This window comes from Dipodomys merriami, unplaced genomic scaffold (genome assembly GCF_024711535.1).
Source record: "Dipodomys merriami isolate MVZ:Mamm:240054 unplaced genomic scaffold, mDipMer1.0.p SCAF_82, whole genome shotgun sequence".
Taxonomy (NCBI): domain Eukaryota; kingdom Metazoa; phylum Chordata; class Mammalia; order Rodentia; family Heteromyidae; genus Dipodomys; species Dipodomys merriami.
The window spans coordinates 1,461,130-1,485,124 of record NW_027206424.1 but is presented as its reverse complement, the minus strand read 5'-3'; the positions used below and the strand labels follow the sequence as shown (position 1 = coordinate 1,485,124).

General features: G+C 47.6%; 1 protein-coding gene and 1 pseudogene across 1 annotated transcript in view; one reads left to right on the top strand and one right to left on the bottom strand.

The window, feature by feature from the left end:
* Positions 1-23,995, top strand: part of CUNH10orf90 (chromosome unknown C10orf90 homolog) — a 198,617-nt gene that overhangs the window by 5,437 nt on the left and 169,185 nt on the right. Inside the window, exon 3 of the mRNA XM_070011476.1 lies at positions 12,512-12,584. Within this exon, the coding sequence (XP_069867577.1) occupies positions 12,512-12,584 (73 nt within the window). The remainder of the gene's footprint in view (positions 1-12,511; positions 12,585-23,995) is intronic.
* Positions 2,996-3,830, bottom strand: LOC138819827 (small ribosomal subunit protein uS5 pseudogene; annotated as a pseudogene).

Sequence of the window (23,995 nt, the reverse complement as noted above, 5' to 3'; positions counted from 1 at the left end):
CTGATTCTGCCGGGTCAAGAGATCTTCTTACTTTCCCACAATGCACAGGGAAGCTCCCTTGCTTCCAAACAGAGTGGTCCTGCCTAACCTTAACCCCACCCCCCTGTGGAGACAGGACCCTCTGAGGAGTCTACTTGATGTCTCACATATCGGACATCTGGCATTGGGGTTGTCAAGAACATCATTCTTTATAGATCTGTCAGAGGTCCTACCCTTTTCTAGTAGTTTCTTTTTCTGTTTTCATGTAGTTTTCTCTCAAGCAGGTACTGATCAATATTCAGCCAAAGACTTGAAGAGTCCCCTATAGGCGGCTGGTACTCTTCTATTTCCTTGAAGTTCCCTGCTCTTCACAAATGCTGGCTGAATTGGCTGCCACGAGTCCTATGTCTGCTTCTTCCCCAGTGAGACCTCAGGCCCTCCTGGGTTTCCCTTCCGGAGCCACGACCTGGAAACCACATCCAGGTAGAGATGATCGCAGGTCTCCTCCCCTCTAGATGCCCCTTTCCCCGAGGCCCGGGTTGTGCACGGCTTCCTGTCTACAGCCTGGAAACCTTCGTTGCATAGCTTTTGCCTGGCTATTTCATCATGGTGGGAAGTAGACTTCTTCCCAGGTGTTTCTGATGTTCCCCAAGGTTTGAAAAATAGCCCTGGGCTTTCATGGATACTTTCAAGCATCTGGGGTGTCTTGAAGTCTTGTGAAATCAAAGTGTTCAAGTTTTAAGTGTGTGGGCCTCAAAATGACTTGACTCAGGGAATAAAGAAGTCACTGAGACCAGACAAGAGGCAAAACAAGCATTCTCTTTCTTCTCCCAGTTATCAAAAGATGTATAACAATTTTGTGTATTTTCCAACCAAGCTCGAGAGCTTTAACCAGATCAAAGTCTTCTGTGTCTCATTTTTCTTCCTGAAGTCCTGGCCTTCCTACTAGGTATTTCCTGGGATTTGCTGGTGACTCTGGCTACCACAAAGGCACCACCCCCACAGAATGAGCAGGCTGAGAAAAGACCCTTTTGCAAAGGGCAGTGGACATTTTTTTTTTTTGGGTCCGGTCATGGGGCCTGAACTCTGGGCTTGGGTGCTGTCCCTCAGCTCTTCAGCTCAAGGCTAGCACTCTACCACTTGAGCCACAGCGCCACTTTCAGCTTTTTTTCTTTTTGCTTATGTGGTGCTGAGGAATGGAACCCAGGGTCTCAGGCATGCAAGGCAGGCGCTCTATCACTGAGCCACCTTCTCAGCCCGGACAGTGGATATTTTGACTGGCTCTGCCACTCCACAAACAGGACAGGTCTTAACCTGACACCTTGCATGCTGTCTGGGCCTATGCTGGGGCCTTCTGTTGGTCATCACTGGGGTTTCTATTGGTCATTCCCAATAGACTGTCCAAATGACACTTCCTGCTCAACATACTCTTCCAACGTTTCTCTCACCCCTGTGTGAGGGAAAGGTTGGCTGTCAGAGGAAATATTGTAGGATATGTGATGGGTTGGACGCCACCAAGAGACTCACTGTGATCAGTCACTGTCCTGTGCAGCTTTTATTGCAGGCGAAAGGATTCTTAGATGTGCTATCTTTTTTTTTTGTCAGTTTTGTCAGAAGTGGGCATTGATAGGGAGACCCTGTCCACATGCCGGTCAAGTTGAGGAATGGGAGGTGGGAGGGAAGATGCATTGGTGTGGTTCAAGGTGAATTCACCGGATTGAAATACTTTGCATGTCTACTAGTTAAGTGACCTTGGCAATTTTCTTGGCCTCTCTGAGCTCAGATTACCATTTATATTCATAAACCTGAGGATAGTAATAACCTAATAGAATTGCTGGCGGGATTAGAAGAGAAATGACATAAAGGACAGTGCCCAGCATGGAGCAGAACCATAGCAAGGCACATTGTCATCATCCAAGATCCAGTGAACCTTTTTTCCTGACACAGCCATGCAGCAAGGCATGAAACTGTGGCCCTCAGACCTAGGGAAGATGCAGGGAGAATGGTGGCCTCTACCTGCGGGATGGTCTCTCTGCAAGCAGCCTTTCCGCTTCTATTTTCTTGGCCAGGAGAAATCCCTGCACCTGAAGGAATTCAGGGATTAGTTATAATTGCTTGTGAACTGAATAGAATTTACACCTGGGGTCAGCTGAGAATCCCACCACTGATGAGACCAGTGAGCAAAAGTTCATGTATGTCCAATTCCTGCATAAGAAAGTCATGGAACTCGGAAAGTACCAGCAGGTAGCAGGGGATTTTGGTTATTTCTTTTGTACTGGAAATTGAACTTAGGGCATTAAACTTGCCAGGCAACACTCTGCCACTGGAGCCATGCCTCAGTCCATCAGGGCAGATCTTGTTATTGTTGTTGTTGTTTCATTTAGTTTGGTCAGCACTGGAGCTTGAAATTAGGGCCTTGTGCTTGTTCAGCTAGCTTGGCATGGCTGGCACTCTACCACTTGAGCCACATCTCTAGTCCAGAATTTTGCTTGTTAATTGGAGTCTCTCAGACTTCTCTGCCTAGTCTGGCTTTGAACTCAGATCCTAGAGGCCCCATACTCCTTAGTAGCTAGTATTACATGTATATGCCACCAATGCCTGTCTCACCTGGGGATTATGTGTGTGTGTGTGTGTGTGTGTGTGTGTGTGTGTGTGTGTGTGTGTGTGTGTGTGTGTGTGTGTGTGTGTGTGTGTGTGTGTGTGTGTGTGTGTGTGTGTGTGTGTGTGTGTGTGTGTGTGTCTTGGGGCTTGGACTCAGGGCCAGAGTACTGTCCCTGAGGTTTTTTTGCTCATGGCTAGTGCTCTACCACTTGAGCCACAGCTCCACTTGTGGCTTTTGGTGGTTAATAGGAGATAAGAGGCTCATAGGCTTTCCTGCCTGGGATGGCTTTAAACTGTGATCTTCAGAGATGATCCTGAGCAGCTAGGATTATAGGCTTGAGCCACAGGTGCCCGGATTCATCTGGGATTTTTTTTTTTACAGGCTTGATTCACTTTATTATTCTCATATAAGATTCTACGTTGTAGCCACAGCTGGAGTCTGGGTCATCTGTGCGGAGACTCTGGTGTGGGCTTTCACAAGATGGGCAATGAATTCCTGATAAGGAGATTCGGTGAATGCGGTCTCTTTCCAGAGGCCAGGGGTCAGGTAACTGTAGGTCTTAGAGATGGCATCAAAGGTGGCTTTGGCGAAGTTCCCCAAGGTAGCAGCACAGCCCTGGCTGAGGTGTGGCAGTCATGGTTCCAGACATCAGCAGCAGCTTCTTGGGGACAGGCGCTGACAGGATCCCAGTGCCACCAGCACAGAACCGCAGCGGCCTGCCCCCTTGCACGGGACAGTGTGAAACTTGCCCATCTTGTTCCCCCAGTAACCTCGCCACACGGGGACGATGGAGAGCTTGGCCAAGATGATGGCCCCCCGGATGGCAGTGGCCACCTCCTTGGCGCACCGAACCCCCAGACCAACGTGGCCGTTGTAGTCGCCAATGGCTACAAATACCTTGAACCTGGTGCGCTGGCCAGCTCGAGTCTGCTTCTGCACAGGCATAATCTTCAACCCCTCATCCTGGATGACGCCCCCAGGAAGAAGTCAACAATCTCAGACTCTTTGATGGGCAGGGAGGAAAGATAGATCTCCTCCAGAGTCTTGATCTTCATGTCCTTAGCCAGGCGGCCCAGTTCGGTGACGGGGATCCATTTCTTGTCTTCGGCCTTGCCTCCACGAGCCCCGGGGCAGTGACCCTGGCTTCTCCCAAGGCTGCTACCGAAGCCTCCACAGAATCACCATGGCCTCCCAAGCCTGGGCCCCTGGGCCCTCCAGGCCTTCCCGCTGCACCGGCATCATCTGCCATTTGGTGTTTCCCCAGAGGAGAAGAAGTTCACCTGGGATTTTTGATGTAAGATGGACCTTCCATGGAACACATGCACTGGTCTAAGGAGGACTAAACAGTGCTCATACCTCTGTGTGCTCTAGAATACTGAAGAGAGCTTGGTAGAAATGCAGACCCCTGGGCTTTGGGAGAGGCATGCTCTAGACACCTGTAGTGATTGTGTTTGTTTTTGCTTTCTTGAATGCTGAGGATCAAACCCAGAGCTAGTGTCTAATAGATAAATGGTCTAAACTGGTCCACACACAACCCCCCCCCACCCCCGCACCGATTTAACCTGATATCATGTGAAACCTTGATTCTGAAGCAGGTCAGAAACCGTCACCTGACATTCCAGATCCATCTTTTGCCAACACACAAATTGAGAAGAAAATGACAAGGACACCAGTGTGAGCTGGCATGCTGGGGCAGCTGGTGTACAGAGGCATGGGTGTGTGGCTGGAGCCGTCCAGGGAGGAGGCTGGGCTGCTGTATGTAGCTCTGCGAGAGGCAGAGATAGAACAAAGGAGACTGGCGTTGGCTGATCCCTGAATTGCCCCATTGATTCTCGCTGCAGCTGGGTGGGTCACATGAGCCACATCTTTCCAAAGAGAAATGTCTGTGGGGCCCGGAGTGATGATCCTGGCTGCCCAGTGGGAGACAGGAGACTCTGCATGGCAGTGGCTGGATCCAGAGGGGCTCAAATGCAAGCATGGAGACGCTGAGCACGTGGGGCTCAAGGCAGAGGCAGCTCCCCTCCTCTCTCCTGCTTCAGGCATCACTTCCCATGCACCTTCCTTCAGGCCACTCTTCAGCACAGAGGTCCTCCTGTCTTGTTTTTCTGTTGTAGGTTCTACTCCTTCTCTAGTGAGTAGAGAGATCAAGGAGGAACATAGGCTATGGCTTTAAATATATATAGAGATGGATGGATGGATAGATAGATAGATAGATAGATAGATAGATAGATAGATAGATAGATAGGTAATAGATAGGTAGATGGATGGATGGATAGACAGATAGGTAGATAGATGGGTGGATGGATGGATGGATAGACGGATAGGTAGATAGATGGATAGAGAGATGGATAGATAGATAGATAGATAGATAGATAGATAGATAGATAGATAGATAGATAGATAGATATCCAGAATGTTCTGTGTGTCAGGATTTTGCTAGATGCTGAGAACACAGGTGACTAAGGCAGGGTCCCCATCCCTTCTGGTGGTAGGGAAGGCAGTCAGTGAGTACCAGCCAGAGCTTTGGCCCCCAGAGGACTCAGCAAGACTACATTGAGGAGACAGATGTGTGGCCACGTTCTTCATGGATGTTTGGGAAGGCTGAAGGTAAAAGACTGAGGAAGGGGAGGAATTTCTGGTAAAACACACACAACACCACCACCACCACCAACAACAACCCACAATTCCCACTTGGTAACCCAGAACAGGGGAACTTAAAGTCTTGATTCTTTCTGGGCTCAGGAGAAGTGGCTGTGGCTAGAATGTGAGGGCACAGTCCTGAGGAAGAAGCCAGGCATAGGAAGAATTGCAGAGGTGTGTTTCGGGTCTCCTTGAGTCTGGCTGAAAATCCATCTGAGCTGTGTAGGCCGAGGAACCAAAGGACTAGCCACCAGGAAAGCACAGTCCTGGGGAATCATCAGATGAAGATGTTCGGTGCTTTCAGGCCATGGGTATCCCAATGCTCCTCCATCAGGATGTAAGGACCTCATTGAATGAAGGGGCAATGTGGTTGAGCCCATGTTTTGGAAGTTTCACTAAAGTAATCATGAAGCGTACTCTAGACATTCTGTAACCATGTAGAATTTAGTTGTTGAACGAATCAAGCAGTCCTCAAGCCATTTAACAGCAAAACAGAGTTCAATACTCTCTATAAGACTCTACCAAAATCTAGCAACCAACAATATAGAATTCTTTTTTTTTTTTTTTTGGGTCCGGTCGTGGGGCCTGAACTCTGGGTCTGGGCGCTGTCCCTCAGCTCTTCAGCTCAAGGCTAGCACTCTACCACTTCAGCCACAATGCCACTTCTGGCTTTTTTTTCTTTTTGCTTATGTGGTGCTGAGGAATCAAACCCAGGGCCTCAGGCATGCAAGGCAAGCGCTCTACCACTGAGCCACCTTCCCAGCCCAAAAATATAGAATTCTTAACATCTAGCATTTAACAAAAAAATTACCAGCCATCCAAAGAATCTAGAAAATATGACTCATGAGCTGGATAATTGACCAGGATAATTCATAGCAGAAATGATGGAACCAAGACTTTTTGGAAAGGTGTTATAAATAATACACACACTCCCTTCCAGGGTTAGCTCTTCCCTGAGACTCAAGTCCTCTTCCAAGATCTCTAGTTACTAGAAGACTTCGGTCCCCTGTGGTTATAGGACTATTCTCTGCCCTCAGTGCTCTCCAATTCCTTGCCATGTGGCTTCAGCTACAGATACTATAAACCATGGTTTAATTTTTTTGGCCCTTTGAGGCCAGCAAGAGACCGTCTTCTGCTTTGGGTTCTTCTGACTTTTTCAGAATTCTTTCTCGGTAGGTTGAGGCCCATCTCATGTCTTTTCCCTTTCAACTGATGCAGTGTCAACTGCTTAGCAGCCTTAACTGCATCAGCAAACCCTTCTGTCATGTAATGTAATGTCATCCTAAGGGTTAGTCCAGGATCTGCCCACAGTAGAGGGAAGTTGAAGACACAGGGAAATTTTAGGGACCACGCGACTAGTCTTGCTAGCAGCTATTTTTCAAATACTTGTATTGGCGAAGAGGAAATACAAGGAGCCATTGGACTGAAGGCACACAGGCCGTAGCCACCTCTGAGAGATGCAGGTAGAAGGTTGCTCATGACTTGTTCTATGACATCCTGAACTCCTGGGGTCAGGTCAGCCTTCACTAGCTATTTCTGGAATACATTATGAATGAATAAGTGAGCAAAACCACATGAAGGACATCTTGGATGGAAACTCAAGGCTAGGGTGAAAGTGAGTATAGGAGACTTCATTCATCTTGGAGATCTTTCTCTGGGTTAGTACTTATATTAGGTTGCCCTATGGATTCGCTCATTTCCCAGTGGTGTGTAGACAGTCAGACAGATGTGTTCATGGATACCAGCTGTTTGCTCAGGGAAGTTACAAAATAGAAGTCACTTGTTATACTTTTTATCATTCTTTTTTATCAATCGAATTCTAAATACTGAAATAATTTCATTTCTTTGTCAGTATAATCTATATTCCTTCTTCATCCAAAAATGAACTGGAGATAGCTCCAAAAATGAGTATCTTGGGGGGAAAAATCCAGGTTATAAAAAAATAATGTATCAGGGAAACGAATTGAGCGAAGAGCAAAAGAGTGGAGGTATTTTCCTCAAAGGAGATGGCAACTGGCTGTAGCATTTTACATCAAGTCACGTGGAGAAAGGCGGTGTTACTGGCATGTGTTCTTACCCAAGGCACCCAGAATCTTCAAGTCTATAGACAAGGAAGTAGGGTAGATGGTAAGACTCCTGCCGGCAGTAACTGGGATTTTCTTATACTATGCTTTCAACTGGAGCTCTAGTCTAAATCAGAGCTCATTCATGATATGTGGTTTACAAACCAGCCTTAGTATTATATAGTTTGCATACATGAATATTCATGCATATTCAAAGGGCACAGTTTGTTTGGGCAGCTGCAGATTGTGGTCTAGGCTTTGCTCTGACTGGAAGCTTTCTCTGCCCTGTGTCCTCAAAGCTCACTAGAACTTACTCACATTCAGTTCTTGACCACACTGTTGTTCATTTTCTATGAGCAGTAATATGAAGAGCAGTGCCTCCTGGCCTTTAAGATGGGATTATCATGAGCCCTTCCTTCCAGCGTTGCCATGGAGATTATAGAACGCCATGAAGCGTTTAGCAGGGTGCAGCTCATGGAACAGCCAGAGTGCAGCTGTTATAATTTTCCTCTGATAAAGCCATTAGGGACCAAATTGTGCTAGCCTTCAGCGAGCCCAAGTCATTATATCCCTAATTCTGCAGAAGATGTAAAACCAGGTATAAAAAGGACGCATTTTAGATTGCTTTCAGTCTGATTGCCCCAAACCATACAGCATAGAGCAGCCAGGAGTGTAAATGTATCAAATGTTAAATGTCCTTTCCCTCTGCCCCTCCAGTCTGTCACCCGGCCAGGAGTTCTGGGGACAGGTGAGCCGGGGGCAGAAACTGCCTTTGCCCTGCTTGGTGCTTATTTTTTTTTTTTTTTTTTGCCTGTATTGCTTTGAAAGCAGAAAAACAACCTCCATGGAGTCAAAGGTTATAGACTCCAGTGGGTTATTGGATTCTCAAAACTTTCTGGGGGCATTCCAAAGTCAGCATGACTTCAGGTCCCTGTACTGAAGTGGTTCTAGCCACACAGGACTCTAACTTCAGGGAAGAAGGGCATGAGGGTAAACAATTACTCAGGAAAATGTTTCCACATGGTACAAGAAATGCATTCTGCTGCTGGAATTTTTGACCTAAGAGGCAAATGTTGCAAATAAGAGGTGGAGTGCAGGGAAAGGAATCCTCAAGGAATCCAGGGACACCTTCCTCTTTGCTCTGCAAATTACTTCAGCTAAATGTGATTTACTTCCTGGGTGATTAACATGGTTTTATGCTAGACTTATTCCACCCCCTCCTCTGTCTCCCCTCCCCCCCCCCATCCCCCAGCCCGGTGTTTGCATGGAAATTTCCAGTCATGAGCTTTTCAGGTTTGCTGCTGTCACTTACACCTGCAAACAAACCGAGGCTGTGGTGGGTGGAGCTGGTGTGCAGACCTCCTCTCATTGGGTCAGTGGAGAGGCCCCGCCTTCCTGCTTATGTTGTAAACGGGGGAAGAATGATGGAGATAATAAATACACCCCCACATCTCGAGTTGTCCCATGTTCAAATCAGAAGCCCCACCAGGCACCACCCTTGAAGAGAAGAGCAAGGAGAGAGAGAGGCTGAAGAACAGCAGCTCATCCACGTCCTGACAAAGAGCAATGCCCCCACTCACAATCAGATAAGGGATATTATCTCGGTAATAAAAGGCAATTGAGAATCTAAATGAAAAATCTGATGCTTTTCATGCTGATTTATTTTAGATTAGGAAAAGTTAAACCAGATGTAAACATGAAGAGATGAAGTATGAAGAGGCAGTCACGGGGGAGAGAGAAATCTCTGATTTGAGTTATTATAGGTGCAGGGTTGCATTAACCAGAAAATACACTGTCTGACACTAATTACTGTTGCAGAAGAGAGTTCATAAGATTGAAAATAAACATTGTGGCTCTGGCAAAGACCATCTGATGGTGCCTCTGACTGCTATTGGAGAGGCAGGATTATTCAGCCTAGGACTAGCCACTCTATGGGTCTGTCTCCCCATGGAACAAACCTTCTGTGGAGGTGGTGGAAACTGGTGACTGGCTTTGCTTTGGACTTTAACAGCCTGTATCATTGTCCTGAAGGGAAGATTCAGCCTTGTTTTCTGACTCCTTGGAAGAGAAATAGATTTGGGCGCTCCCTTTGGTTTACTTTGAACTTTGCCAGTATCCAGGGAGGCTATAGGCAGGGAGGATCTGTGTAGACCTCTAAGATCCCCGATTGTTCACTCTCTTCTTTCCTGAGGTATATGAAGTCCCAGCGCCATTCAGGACCCTTCCCAGGCAAATGCGTGCGCATGCGCGCATGCACATATACACACACACACACACACACACACACACACACACACACACACACACACACACACACTCTGCATGCAGCTGCATCTGGGGAAGGGAACATCTATGTGCCTGCATTCCGTGGTGATGTGGGAGTATCTGGACCAGGATGGACATCTCCTGGTTAGGTAGATCTAGGACGTAGAGCACATTCTGTACTCTCTCTATATGTATCTCTATCCAGAGCAGTCAGAGAGGTCTGTGGTAGGGGGGTCTGTGGTAGGGGGATCTGTGGTAGGGGATCTGTGGTAGGGGATCTGTGGTAGGGAGTTCTGTGGTAGGGGATCTGTGGTAGGGAGTTCTGTGGTAGGGGGGTCTGTGGTAGGGAGGTCCGTGGTAGGGGGGTCTGTGGTAGGGAGTTACTGTGAGGAGTGGAGGGCTGGTCACCAGTGTCCATTGAATGTGCATTGTTGAATGTGCATTGTTGAATGTGCATTGTTGAATGTGCATTGTTGAATGTGCATTGAATGTGCATTGGCTCTGGTCTTCCATCTTCCATCCCAAACCCTGGGGAGCCAATATGGCTAACAGCAATTCTTTCCATTTTACAAATCTACAGCTTGAACAGAGACTCTAAGCTGACCTTCCAATTAAACTCACTGATACTTTGGTAATAAAAATCCATACTAAATGGAATAAAATAATAAGATAGCCATCATAAATAGCCGTGGGTTAGTTTAGGTAAGGTTTGCTGTCAGATTAGGGAGGGAAACTGTCAGACATGGGCCCTCTATGGATTCTGGACCCAAACAGAGTATCTTGGAGCAGTGTGCCAATGGCGTAGGCCCAGTTGCTGGACTTGGGAGGCTCCAAGAGTAGAACACGGGCAAGTTGCTCTATGCAGTGTGAAGTCCTACGTGTGCGTGCGGCTTCCTGTAACCACAGCTGCGCATTCAGCCACAGCTCCCGGGCTGCTTGCGCGTGTGTGCGCCACTGCCGCTGGAATTTGCGGAAGAACTTGCTGTTGGTATCTCAGTCACAGCCTGACTACAGAATCCCTGCGGGCGGTGCTGACCGGCTGACCTGTCCTCTGGGAAGCGGTGGCCGCTGCCTCGGGTGACAGGCAGGAGGGCTGGTGGAGCTGACAGACACCATTTCCTCGGCTTTGGTGAATAGGCAGTTTACCATTCCTGGGCCTTAGTCCCAACAAAAACCAGAACCTTCTCCAAAGCAGAAATAGCAGACATGCTCAGGCCTCCCGGCCATTTCTTAAGAGATTTTAGGAGTGAAAAAGGAGGTAATAGTAAGACTTTGGCACATTGGAATGTTCCATATTTTTTATGACCTCTTGGGATCTTTCTTTCCCCTCCCTCCCTCCCTCCCTCCCTCCCTCCCTCTCTCCCTTCCTTTCCTGGGATTTGAACTCAGGAGCTCTACTGTTTGAGCTGTAACTACCCAATGACTATGGGGGCTCCTCGTGTGGCCTCCCCCAAAGCCCTACTTGGGTGGGTTGTGCCAAAGCAGCAGAGACATAGATCACCGCTGCTGCTAAACCTCACATCCTACATCACACCACCGTTTTCCTTTCTGAAAAGTGATTGTGCATTATCTAGTCTTTCTTGTGTGTGTTCCAAGTCCTAGGAAAGGACAAATGGAGGGATAATAGCTTACTTGCAAGCTTTGCCAGATAGTGCTAACTAGCCAGATAATAACCCTCAGGAGTGATAATGGCGATGATCTTTAGAACAGGCCGGGTGGGAGCTGCAAGACCCTGGGTCTGACATTGCTATAAAAACTGGTTGGAGACCTGGCTCCATCTCATCTCCTTCCCGCCGCGACCTTGGCCTGTTCCTCCACTGGGCCCTTGGTCCCTCAGCTGCCACAGAGGGGCTGGTGGCAGCTGGTCTTTCTCATAGTCATGACGAGGTGACATTGGGGAATGTGGAGCTGGGGACTGGCTCTGGTGATAGCACAGTGGCTGTCAGCACTTACAATCGATAATCATGTTGCTAGGCGGCCAAGGCTGAGTGGAGCCAGGAGGGGACAGCAATGCTGCTAATGACGGACTTCTTAGATCTCAGCCCAGCCCTGTCCACACTCCCACACCCGCCCCCCTCCCCCCGCCCCATTCCTTATACCCCACAGTGTCTAGGGAAGGCTGCCTGTTCCCCGAGGCAGGGGCATCATTTGTCTGCAGCATCTTCTGATGCCTCTCCCAGCCCCTCCTCCCCTCCCCACAAGGGGAAGTGGGTACCAGGAAGTTTCGCTCAGACTTGGGGCTCTGAAATGACCCGAGGACCCGAACAAGACCCTAGAGTGAGCCCAGGTTAGGATAGAGCTGTCAATTGGGTCAGGCCATGGGGCACGGAGGGCTGAAGGAGATGTGGGCAGACCTGAATGAGTTTTGTAATGATCACCACAGCCCAAAGCGTCACACCCACAGCGTTGCAGAACAAACCTTTGCCTCCTGACAGAGCAACCAGTCTGCCAACCTAAGTGAAGACAGCAGCACACTTCTGTTTGCATTTATTTTCTTTTTATTGGGCTTTAAAAGCTAATTCCTGAAACTTAATTGCTCACGGTTTATCCATTTATCAATATTTATTGAATTCTCAGTTCTAGGTCTTCTGCCTCCCACCAGCACAGCGGTGGGCTGGAACTGACCTATTAGATGTGGTTCTTTGATCTACTAACAAAACCCACAGCAGAATCGATGTTGGCTGATTACAGCTTTTCTCCCTTCTTTCCTTTCTTCCTTCTGGTGCATTTTGAAATGATCAGAAACATATCTTTTATTCACTGGTAGAGTTAACTCTGGAGAAAATAGAGCTATGCATTCACAAACTCCCTAGTTCTTTCCTGGGAGAAAGGAGACAGTCTATGCATGTTCCTAGGGATTTTTGTTTGTTTATTTGTTTTAAAAAATAAGATACATTATTGAAGATTATGTATCAGGCAAGCGAAAACATAACACTGAGAACGATTTCTGCTTATTTTCCAGATCCACAGTCAGCTTTTATCATCCCCCAAAGATCCCTCTGCCTGGGAAAGAAATGGAAGTCTTTTGAGTGCAGGTAAAAAACTGGGCTCTTTACATTCATTCATTCATTTTTCATTCATTCATTCATTCATTTGCTCATTCTCTCTCCTTTACTTTTGTTAATAATGAAATGTACACTGGAGCCTCGCTTCCCTCCAAACATGAGATGCTAGCTAAGAGGTTCCATCAAGATTTGAGGCTGATTTGAATTTCTAAACCCTCAGGGTTTCTGCCAGCAGCCAGCAGACTCTGTAAAAGCAAACCATGACAAAGGAGCATTGGCTGCTCAGGCGGTGTTTTTGGAGCGGAGGTGACCCAGGTGCTGAGTGGCGGGTTCAGGGCCGCACTGAGTGTTCTTCCAGGAACGGGCAGGAGGACACACAGGTAATATTCTCAGCAGAGAATGCGTGCAACTTCAATGTGGGTGTGGAAGCTGTGCATCCATAAATCATTTTTTATGAGGCTTCAGCTCATAGCCAAGGAGCTGTAAAAACAGCAGGTGAGACGGTTACAGTTCAGAACTTTGATAAGTTTGTTAACATAAATTATGTGAAAGCAGCCCCCCCACCTCCTTCCGGTTAGAAATCATATGGATTTAGGTCAGACTTTCCGACAGTAGTGTAATAAGACTACTGAGTGAAGGGCATATTCAACTCAGTGGCTCAAGCAAAAACAAATTCCAAAAGAATGTTTTCATGTAGCAGACTTTAGTTTTTCAACCTTCAATTTTTGATGAATAAATGCGGCCGATGATCTACTGTGGATAAAAAAAATGTATGTGCGTGTAAATACATCTGCACAATGCCTTTCCATGTGTATATGTGTGCATACACGTGTATAGCCTCTCTCTTCATTTTCGGCCCACACATGTCTTCCCAGAAGATGTTAAGTACCTGTATTTCTTTCCATAACCAACATAGTCAATGCAAGACCACAAGGCGGGACTCTCTAGAGAGCTAGCATCCTGGGCAGAAAGGGGAGGGGGAAGGAGAGGGACCCAGAGGGTGAAGAGGAGCAACGTGGTTTGCATGCATATGTGACCAGGTCCTAATGGGACACAACAAATACTGTTTTAATAAGGGAAGAAGGGGGATCTCATGAAGGTGGAGAACTTCTTCCAAGTATATTGTACGCATCTATGGACCTATCACAATGAACCCCCTTGTCTATTAATGTATGCTAATGTTCACAATGCTGAAAAGATTATTTGAAAGAAGCTTTTGTACTTGGCTCTCTCTGGAGGCCCCTGGAACACGGTTTGTAGCTTCTCCTCCAGTAGTGGCACATATTTAGTTTGGACCCTTTCAAACCCAAGCCAGAACTTGCCTGTGTTGTGAACGTGACTCCACTGACAGATGCTTTTGTCTGGATGGCAAAGGCAGGCCTAAGGAAAAGAGTCAAGCTGGCTGTGAGAGCCATTGGATCTGGGAACTCTTTCAGTATACATCCTGGCACTTTTTGGCTTATGATCAGGTCAGGCCAAGGTGGGCCTAATTGGGCCTTGCATAGTGGATGCTCTTCCAGAGATGCAGAATCCCTTAATGACACAGGGACCAGTGTGTGCTGGCCCCAGGCTGGGGGTTGATGGTTTAAGCTGCAGGAAGTGGCCCAGTCACTGTAGGTGGGGATGGGGACTTATTTCCTGGCTTTCTTTTTGAAGTCTGTCTTTATTGTCAGAGGGCTGATTATGACCCAACACCATAAGAGAGACTGCAACCTTGGGGTTCTGGTGTAAAGCAAAGAGTCACACCTTTCCCCAGGGCTGACTTTCTACAGCGCCCCCTTGTGTTCTGGGTGTCTTCCTTTTAGGTTGTTCCATAGGTACAAATTTGCATTGGGTAGTTCTTAGAAATAAGAAGACAGATTCTGTTCAGAGCTTCTGACGTTGGGGATGGGGGAGGCTTCCATACAGTGCTAAGCTCGGCTTTGAATGCAGAGGGCAGGGGTGAGACCCTTGGTGGATGGAAGCTTACGAGAAGTTGACACTAAAGTGGGAGGACCAGAACGGGGCCTGCTCTCCCTGGAGAGCAGCCTGGCAGCATTCTCACCAGGATGTGGTCCAATGAGGCTCCTCGTGCAAACTGGACTCAGCAGGCCAGTGATGAGGCCTAGCAAAGGCCCAGGAGCCTGCAGAGGAGTCTGACGCGGTGTGATCAGCACAGAGTCCTTTCTACCATGATGGCCCTGAGCTCAGCTGGGCTGCTATCCCCATACCGGTCCAGATTTCTCCTCCAGAAAAGCACAGGGGATTTGGATCAGGAACCTGCTTCCCCGTCTTAATCTGTTTTCTGCTGCTATTCACAGAATCCCACTGACAGGGTAAATTATAAGCAAGGGAAGTGCATGTGGCACAAAGTTTTGGAGGCCGAAGTCCAAGATGGAGAGGCTGCCTCTGGTGAGGACTTCCTGTCAGGGGCGCAGAGGTCATGGGGTGGCACAGAGGTCATGGGGTGGTACAGATGACAGGGTCCTACATAGGAAGGTTTGGACAGGGAGAGGCCAATGTGACATCTGCTCTAGAAATCCAAGAAGCAGGGGGTGTTTGGGTAGACTTCAAGAGGCAAGCAGGAGCTTGCTCTTGAGACAGTAGTGTCTCACGCCTGTAATCCTAGCTAATCAGAAGGCTGTGATCGAAGGATTACGGTTCGAAGCCAGCGTGGGCAGAAAAGTCCATGAGACTCTTATCTCTAAACTACTCAGAAAAGGACAGAAGTGGTGCTGTGGCTCAAATGGTAGAGCACTAGCCTTGAGCATAAAGCGGCTGAGGGATGGTGCCCAGGCCCTGAGTTCAAGCTCCAGGACTGGAAAAATAAATAAAAAGGCAAGCAGGGCTACAGGTCTTGAGAAGCCATGAAAACAGCTGAGATTTCTGCAGGAGAGAATGTGGGTCTGGGAAGAGGATAAGGCTGCGAACCCAAAGACCCACAGGCCTGAATAGGAAGAGCACTGTTGTGGTAAGAGATGTGACTAGGCCTCTGTGGGTGGTTTGTTTTCCAAAGGAAGACATCTCCCAGGCTAGCATGGACTTCGCTATCAGTTGCATTTCATCTTGAGATCAATCATTCCTGTTCCTCATGTCTTAGCTCTCCTGAGACTTGACTGATTTAGGATTCTCTGGTCTCCTTGCAGTGACCCTCAAGTTCAGTGGCGTGGGCAGCAGCCTCTTCAGAAGTTAGATCCACCGGTAGCTGAGTCCTGACAAGGCTCATGGTGCTGGGGCAGGAAGTTTGAAGGGAATGTGGGCTGGGGATTCTCATTTTTACTTCTTTGATTTGCACAAGGCAGCTCTTTGCTGTCTAGGTCTGTAGAAATTCCAAGCTGCAGAGGACGAGGAGCTGATTTCTTATGGCTAAATTGTCCTCTTGGCAAGGCCTTTGAAATCTGTTGGCTTGGATAAAATTTCAGTGATTAATAGGACCCAAACCCGAAAGGAGAAAAAAATGTAGGAAAGATGACAATTTCTACTCAAAGTCACATCTGCTTTTGAAATCAGAGGAAGGTAGACAGTCCCTTTCAAATTCCAATTCTGCATATTATAAAACAGGTGCATCAATGCTACCCCTCTGCGCACACGCTTCTAGAAGGGGATGATGGAGAGTCAGGTGAGTCTCCTCAGGCCACTTCTGGGGGAAAACAGCAGACAGGACGCATAAATAAGGGAAATTGATGAAGATTACCTGGAATTTTAAATTACTGATTCTCTTTGGCTTATGAAGGAAGACAGGATGGCAGGAAATTCTCTCCCTCCTGATCAATTAAGTCCGACCTTTCCAACTGGCAGTTTTCAAAGGGTGGGTTGTGATAGATGGGTGGAATTAGAGACATTATATTTCACTTAAGCCTGGAGAAGAATTGTTGCTTTATTCCAGCTTTTATAAGAGCAGAGATTTGCTGTCTTCCTAACAATAGTTTTAATTTTGTTAGTTATGAGTCAAACAGTTCCCCTGAATCAAACATGGGCCCCTGGTCCTGCTTTGAGGAGCATTGTTCTGTTTTCTTCAGTAGATCACCTACTGAAGAAAGTCATTTGTAAATGTAGCTTCTGTGAGGACAGGAATAGAAGCTCAAGGGGTGTCAGGTGGATTCTTTCTGAAGCCTTGACTTTATGATGGTTCTAGTTACTGAAGTTGACTGTGTAGAATTTTTTTTTAAAGCATCCATTTTGATCATTCTTCCTTTAAGTCTCTTTTTCTTTTTACAGATTCCTTTCTGGCTATGGGGAGAGTTCATCTGTTGAACAATTTATAAGAGTATCTTTAATCAATGTACTTCTCTGGCTAAAAACCACAGTGGTCCTCAGAGGACAAAGTATAACCTGAAGACAGCAGAGTGCTCTTCACTCTCTGTCTACATTTTCCTTCTAGATTTTCCTCCAGTTTCATTGCATCCTGAGCATTGCGGCCTCCTCTCTCCACTCCTTCTCTGTACTGCTCTGACTAATACCATCCTTTTGCCAGCAGCTTCCCCGGATGCAGCCTGTCCCACCCTGGCTCCCTGAGAGCAGTTTGTGTGTATCATTGTTTATCTTATCTGCCTGGTGTGTCTCCTTGCTTGCCTTCAAGGCGGTGGGCTTTGAGGATGAGGATGGACTTGGTTTTCCTCAAGGCTCTACTACTAGGTTCCGGCACCAGAGTGTAGTTGTTCAATAAATCAAATGACATATTCTGCACAAAATGGCTGCTTGGCTCCGTCAAGGTACCTTTGACCTTCCCAAGCCAGCCTAAAGAGCAGGGCCTGCCAAGAATTGGATTATAAAGCCAAGGCCCAGAGACTGGCAGTGCTTGGCTTCAGTCAGAGGCTTGTGGGTTTTCCCTCGGCCACCCCGGGTGGCTGCTTTGGATCTGCAGCAGTCCCCATCCACTCAGTACCCTGTCTGCTCTACACTGTAGATGGAGAAGACAGTCTCTGCTATCCTGACGGCTGGAGAACAAAACACAGCCGCTCTGTCTTCCTGCAGATGTGGAGAGGCTCGTGTAGGCTTATTGAACCTACTTGGGGAAAACATTATTGGAAGCAAACAGACCAAACCACCCTTGTCACCAGGGCTACGTGACAGTCCTGTGTGTTCTTTTGGGTAGAGAATTATGCTCACATCCTCTCCTGGATTCTGCCCGGTGGCTGTCGGCCACAACTCCACTTTGCTGCAATTGCCTATAAGTCCTGCAGTGAGCAACCTCCTTCCTCCCTCAGGTGAGTTTCTGCCTCTAGCTGCTTCTTTGCCCATCACCTGGTACATGATCTAATTAAAAAATAATTGGTTAAACCATGCACTATGCAAAGAGCTCAGCTGCAGATTCCTCGCTGTGTGGCTTCCAGTCAGACAGAATTGTATCCAACACTTTTTATTACTTCCTTTCCAAGACATGCAAGCTTGGTCCTGCCTTAAATATACTGGTGGCCGGGGAGTTGACCATGGAACCAGATGGAGGTGGACGTGAGGTGGTTGGGGGTCACTATAGCTCACTCTACAAGGGTATAGGAAGAAGTTTGCCTCTCCTCCCTCTCATAACGTGTGAGCCGCTCTGCCTTGCCCGGGCTGCCAAGTTGGGCACCTGGTGCGTAGCAATCCCACGCTGAACACAGGCACCAAATCTGCAGGAAGGCATCCAGCAGTGCCCTCCTCTGGGAAAGAACATGCCTTGGGGAAGTGTCACTAGAGAGCTTGAGTGTTTTGATGAGTAGCAGTAGCCCCTTGCCACCAGGCTTGGACAGGAGATCTTCTCGAAATCCCAAATGGGCAGCATGGCTATGCTTTAGCACTAGTTCTCATCTGGGGAAATCGAATGAGCCATCACAGATCCTAAAGCCAAAGGAGGACTCCAGGCCCCACCCAGACCCACAGCCAATCACAGCCCACCTTCCAGGTCCCACTCCGATCCACCAATCACAGCCCAATTTCCAGGCCCCACCCAGGTCCACAGCCAATCACAGCCCACCATCTCCTCCTGTGCTGTGCATGTTATAGTCAGGATTTGATGGTTGTTTGCATTTGATGACTGTCTGCTCCCCCACACAGACCATGAGCTTCAGAAGAGCACAGGTCCTGTCAGATTTTGTTTACTAGCCTGAGTGCCAAGCCCAGCTGCTCAGAGAACAGCTCTGGAAAGACATGGCTGATTAGCAGCAGGAGCCACATCGCTTGAGGAGTCTCGGGCTGGAGGGATGGAGAAACAGGCTTATCACCCTGGCCAGCATCAAAAGGCTTGAGACAGCAGGGTGAGATGCTGTTTTCTGTTCTGATTTGATTCACCTTCACTCCTGTCCTTGCTTTTCTCCCTCCCTCCCACTATTCAGTCAGCCCCTTCCATCCCAGGCTGATAAGGTCTGGAATGTACAGACTTGATCATGAGCTCAAGTGGCATTGTTGCAGCTGCATTTGCTAGTTGGCCACTGAAGGAAAGGATGTAAATGAAATATATAAACAGGTACAGCATAAATGGAGAGCAACACACAGAATCAAAAGCATTTTTGAGGTTATTGTGGTATTTCCTGTAAAGCTCACATTAACGTCTGGATTCCCAGAGCGAAAGGAATTATTTGGCAAGTGAACTCTAACAGAACCAGAAGGGACAAAAAGGACTGGGACACTGAGTAGAACAGCTGTCAGATAAAACCCAGCCATTTATCCTACCCTTGTGTGCCCAGGGCTCTTACTGCTTGCTTTACATCCTGGTATCAGACCAGCCTGTGGGCCATAAAACCATTCTTGAGGCATGTTCTTTTTGAGAGAATTTCTCTTCCTTGGTTTTCAGGAATGGGTCTTCTCTGTCTCTATGCATACAGGTTAGTGCTGCAAAGGTTCCCCATAGCTCATGGCAAGGAAATACAGTAGTCAGGGTGGCCTGTGCCTGCTACAGGAGATCTGGTATTAAAAGTGGCAGGTTATCACTGGGACCAGTGACCCCAGCGACCCCAGCCAGTTTCCAAGAGGATGCAAGGACATACTTGGCCCCAGGGCAGGCTGTATTCCTGTGCAGGAGATCGGGAAGCTCTGGCAACCTGTTCCGCGTGATTCTTGAATTTCACGTCACTTGCCTACTTTGGGCATGTGAGGAGATTTTATGATAGAAAACTTTCCAGAACATTCTCCCCTCAGGCTGGTATTTGATAATGCTTTGTCTGATCTCTGTGTGAAGGGACAGGCTCCTATACACTAATTTAGGATTCAGCTAGGAAGTTTCGGGTCTTTTTGGTTTTTTGCATGCATGCTTGGCCACTGAGGAGGCCCAGCTCGCGGAGACTGCTTGCCTAAAGCAGTTGGTGCTCTTTTTAAATAGAAATCTTTCTTAAAGTGGACTCTTAGGGAAGCCAATTAGTAAAACCACTGAAAGCAGATAGAGCTCCAGAAAAAGGGAGGCTGGGGTGTGTGCAGACTGCCTCCCCGAGGCCCTGGTGGTCCAGTAGGGCCAGGAGAATTGAGAGGAGGAGGGAGCAGGAGGACCACCGGACTCGAAGGATTCAAGAGAGGATGGGCCACTTGAATCAAAATCGATAGCTCTCTCTTTGAGCATGGAGATTTCCCATCGTTAACCTGAAACCCTGTGGCGTGAGTAGATTTTCACCACGGGCGGCCGTGGGAGCTCAGAGATAGTACCACTTCCTTATTGACCTGAACTCCATTTCCTAAATCCTGAGTCACTTGAGTGAATGGCTCTCATGAATGTGATTGTCTTTAATGTCTCAAGCCCAAGCTGGTATTCTGGGCTCACTCCGCACAGGTAGAGAGCCATGCACCCCCTACTCACACCCCTCCATTCCCATGAATGAAGAGGAGGTAGAAATGTGCTATGGGTTTTAACTGGAAGATGGGATGAAGCAATAGTTAAGACTAATGGGACGGTGCTTTTAAAATACACTTCCTTTTCCGGTATTAAATAGCTTAGCTTTAATGACCCTCAGCCTCTAGTTTCTTTTAGATCCTTCAAGCGGGTGCTGGCAGGAGGCCAACTCTGCACTCCACTCTGAATGCGGCTTTCTCTAATGCCTTGCATGTGCTTAAGTTTGATTTGTTCTTTTCATGGGATTTAAGTGATAATCTATGAAAGTGGTTAAAGATCCAGACAGGCTGCCTGGAGGCGGAGGTTTGGCCAAAGCTGTCCCTAGTCAGCTTTGAAAGAGGGAGATGGGCGGGACAGGGCAGGGACTTCCCTCCCAGAAGTTGTGTCTGGAGATGAGGTCTGGGCATATGGACTCTGAGCATGGGTTAAAATGTGCGGCCAATGCAGTGTCCCTGCCCTCGGAGACACAACGGGGAACACAGGTTCTGTCGGGGGTGAAAGGCCAATTCTCCCACTGCTGCTTCTGTGACCTCAGACCTAGTTTACTGGGTATTTATGTGATGATTTGGAACTAACTTTAATCACTGATCATTAGCATCCAGGATGCTAGTCTCGTCACCTTCTGGAAAAAGGCAGGTACCTATAGCCACTTATATGCTATAGCTGAGAGGCTAAGAAGGGGCGCTAGAGGTGAAGGATGATCCATGGGCTTCTTCCCGGTTGGCAATATGGGAATTGGCCTTTCAGCATGTGACATCGACTCACACGGTCCCCTTGCCTCCTTCCTCTTCATCCCTCAATCCTTGGCCCAGGATAGGCTCTGCTCTTCTCCCAGCTTACCCCACAGCTTCCTGGCCAGGAGCCCTGCAGTGGTCTACTCTGTCCTTAACCTTGGTCACACTGACCAGGCCATCCTGCAGGATGGATCAGGTCTGTGTTGTGGCCTACACTTTGAAGACCAGCAAATGGCTGGTGACCTCACCTCTGGTGTCTATAGCTCTGCCCCAGGCCTGCGCAGGGAATCATGGGGCTGGAATATCCAAGGCTCCCCTGCACATGACTTCATGGTTATCTGTTGAAGGAAGGCCGGGGAATGCCTGCGGAGCCTGCTTGCCACGGCCTACCAGGAAGGGTCTCAGCATATGGGGATGATGGGAGGGGTGTAACTGAAAGATGGCAGCAGGCCTCAAAGTCAAACCAGGCTCCATGAAGATCAGGATGTGTTATGAGGAGGTCCTCATAACATCAGAGGATCCGGGGGGAGGACTAGTTATCTATAGAGTAATGGAATTTAGTTAACTACAGGCACAAGAAAGGTGGAAACCAACCCCGCCCCAGTTCTTGATAAGTTGATTGACCATTGATCATTCTATAGCTCCCAGGGTCTGGTGTGGCGATGTTGGTAGGATTCTGCTCAGAGGTTTGGGACCAGCAAGCTGTCAGCTTGGTGAAGCCTCGGCTCAATCCAGCTGGTCTGAAAACTCTTCAAGGTGAAGGCCAGGCCAGGAGCAGAAAGAGGAACGTGCCATTGCACATCTAGGTCAAAGCAGAAGTCTAGAGATGAGAAAATGGGCCCTGCTTCTTGATGGAAATGGCTGAAAGCACATTGAAAGTGCACTGAAAATAACTGAAAGTTTCTGTCCCCAGGGGGCACGTAGAGTCAGAGTGCCTCATGCCACTCATCCAGGAGCCACAGGGCAGCCTGCCTCACGCCCAGATACTCCCTGCATGTTATAAGGATTTCTGCTGCTGTCTACAACCACCCCATGAGGTAGCGTCTACTGAAAGATAAGAGTATTGGGGTTCAGAAAAGTCCAAGAACCTATGGGGCTCCGAATTGCGCATCAGAACAGGGGAGTTCTGATTTATACCCGAAGGTTTTCGCCGGCGTTTGTTGATGCACAGGACAGCGTGCCTGCTGTGTGCTGAAGGTCTAGGAGATGCCAGCTTCCCACAGGCCTCCCCAAAGCCCAAGAACCAGAGCATCACCTTTGCGCCATGCAGCGCCCACACAGTGTTAGGTCCCGATAGACAGCTGTGGGCTAGATACCTGGCGGCACAGAGGTCAGCAGGTCAACCTGTGCCTCGGTGGTACCTCTGGTTTGGAGAGCTGGATACAAGATCATTCTTGACATTTCCCAGTCATTTCCAGTCTGTGTCTTAGGATGCTGGTGCTGGCTCTGTCCCACCTCTACAGGACATCTGCAACCACACAAACCAGGCCAGTGTCTATCCCCACAGACACCTGTCTTTCTGCTGCTCCACATCCATGGGGACACGTCCTTGGCCTACAGAGGGTGCTGTACCTCGTGGCTCTTTTTAAAAATGTATTCTTTTTTTAAATCAATGTTAAATAGTTTTACAAAGGAGTTGTATGGTGGATTCAACGAATCAGTTTATAATGTACACTGCATCTTGTCTTTCACCCAACCCAACCCTTCCCTTCAATTTTCTTCATTTTGTAAAATATGCATTGACTATTACGATTGCATTCTTTCTCCCTTCCTGTCTTCATTTGTCCACCTTCCTTCTCTCCACACCCCTGCCTCTTTACCTTTCAAGTGCATTTCCTGGTATTCATTGTGTTGGATTGTGAGTTATTTTTCATAAGGAATAACACCATTTAAATTTCCCCCTGCAAATAAATACCATACTTTGGGTTAGTATATTTGTGTCCACTTGCAGACAGCCTCCTATGTGTTTATGTGGCTGTTTATAAATTAGTTCTAGTTTCCACATACAAGAGAAGACATATATGCCTTTTATCTCGATGGGCCTGCCTTACTTCACTTAACATAATTTTTTCCAGGTCCATTTCTTTGCAAATGATATAATGTCATTCTTCCTAATGGGTGAGAAAAATTCCACTGTGTATATATTCCACGTTTTCCTGATACATTCATCAGTTGAGAGGCATCTGGGTTGATTCCATGCCTTGGCTACGGTGAATGCAGCAGTTAGCATGGGTGTGCAGGTGGGTTAATTGTATCCTAATTTGCAATCTTTTGGATAAATGTCCAAGAGTGGGGTTGCTGGGTCATAGGGTGGTTCTATGTGGAGTTTTCTGAAGAATCTCCAAACTGCTTTCCAGAGAGGCTGAACAAGTACATAGTCCCACCAGCAGGGCAAAGTGTTCCCTCATGCCCATTCCAGCATCTGTTACTGTCTGTGTTTTTGATGATGGCCATTCTAACTGGGATGAAATGGAATCTCAGTGTTGTTTTGATTTATATTTCCTTTATGGCTAGAGATTTATGGCCAGAGATATTGAGCATTTTTTCAAGTGTCTACTGGCCACTTTCAAGCCTCTATTTGGCTTGTTTGCCCATTTATTAATTGGGTTGTTGATTCTTTGGGGTTTAGTTTCTTGAGCTCTTTGCGTATTCTGAACGTTAGGCCATTCTCTGAAATTTAGCCGGCAAAGATCTTCTATTCTGTAGACTATCTTTTTAGCTTGTTAACTATGTTTTTTTGTTACACAGAAACTCCTTAGTTTGATGCAATCCCCTTTGTCAGTTCTTTTCTTGGATTTGCCGAGCCCCTGAAACTTTACTCAGAAAGTTCCTGTCTGTGCTGAGAAGTTCTAATGTTTGTCCTACTCCTTCCTGTAGTAGTTCCAAGGTTTCGGGTCTTACGTTGAGATCTTTGATCCATTTTGACTTGATAT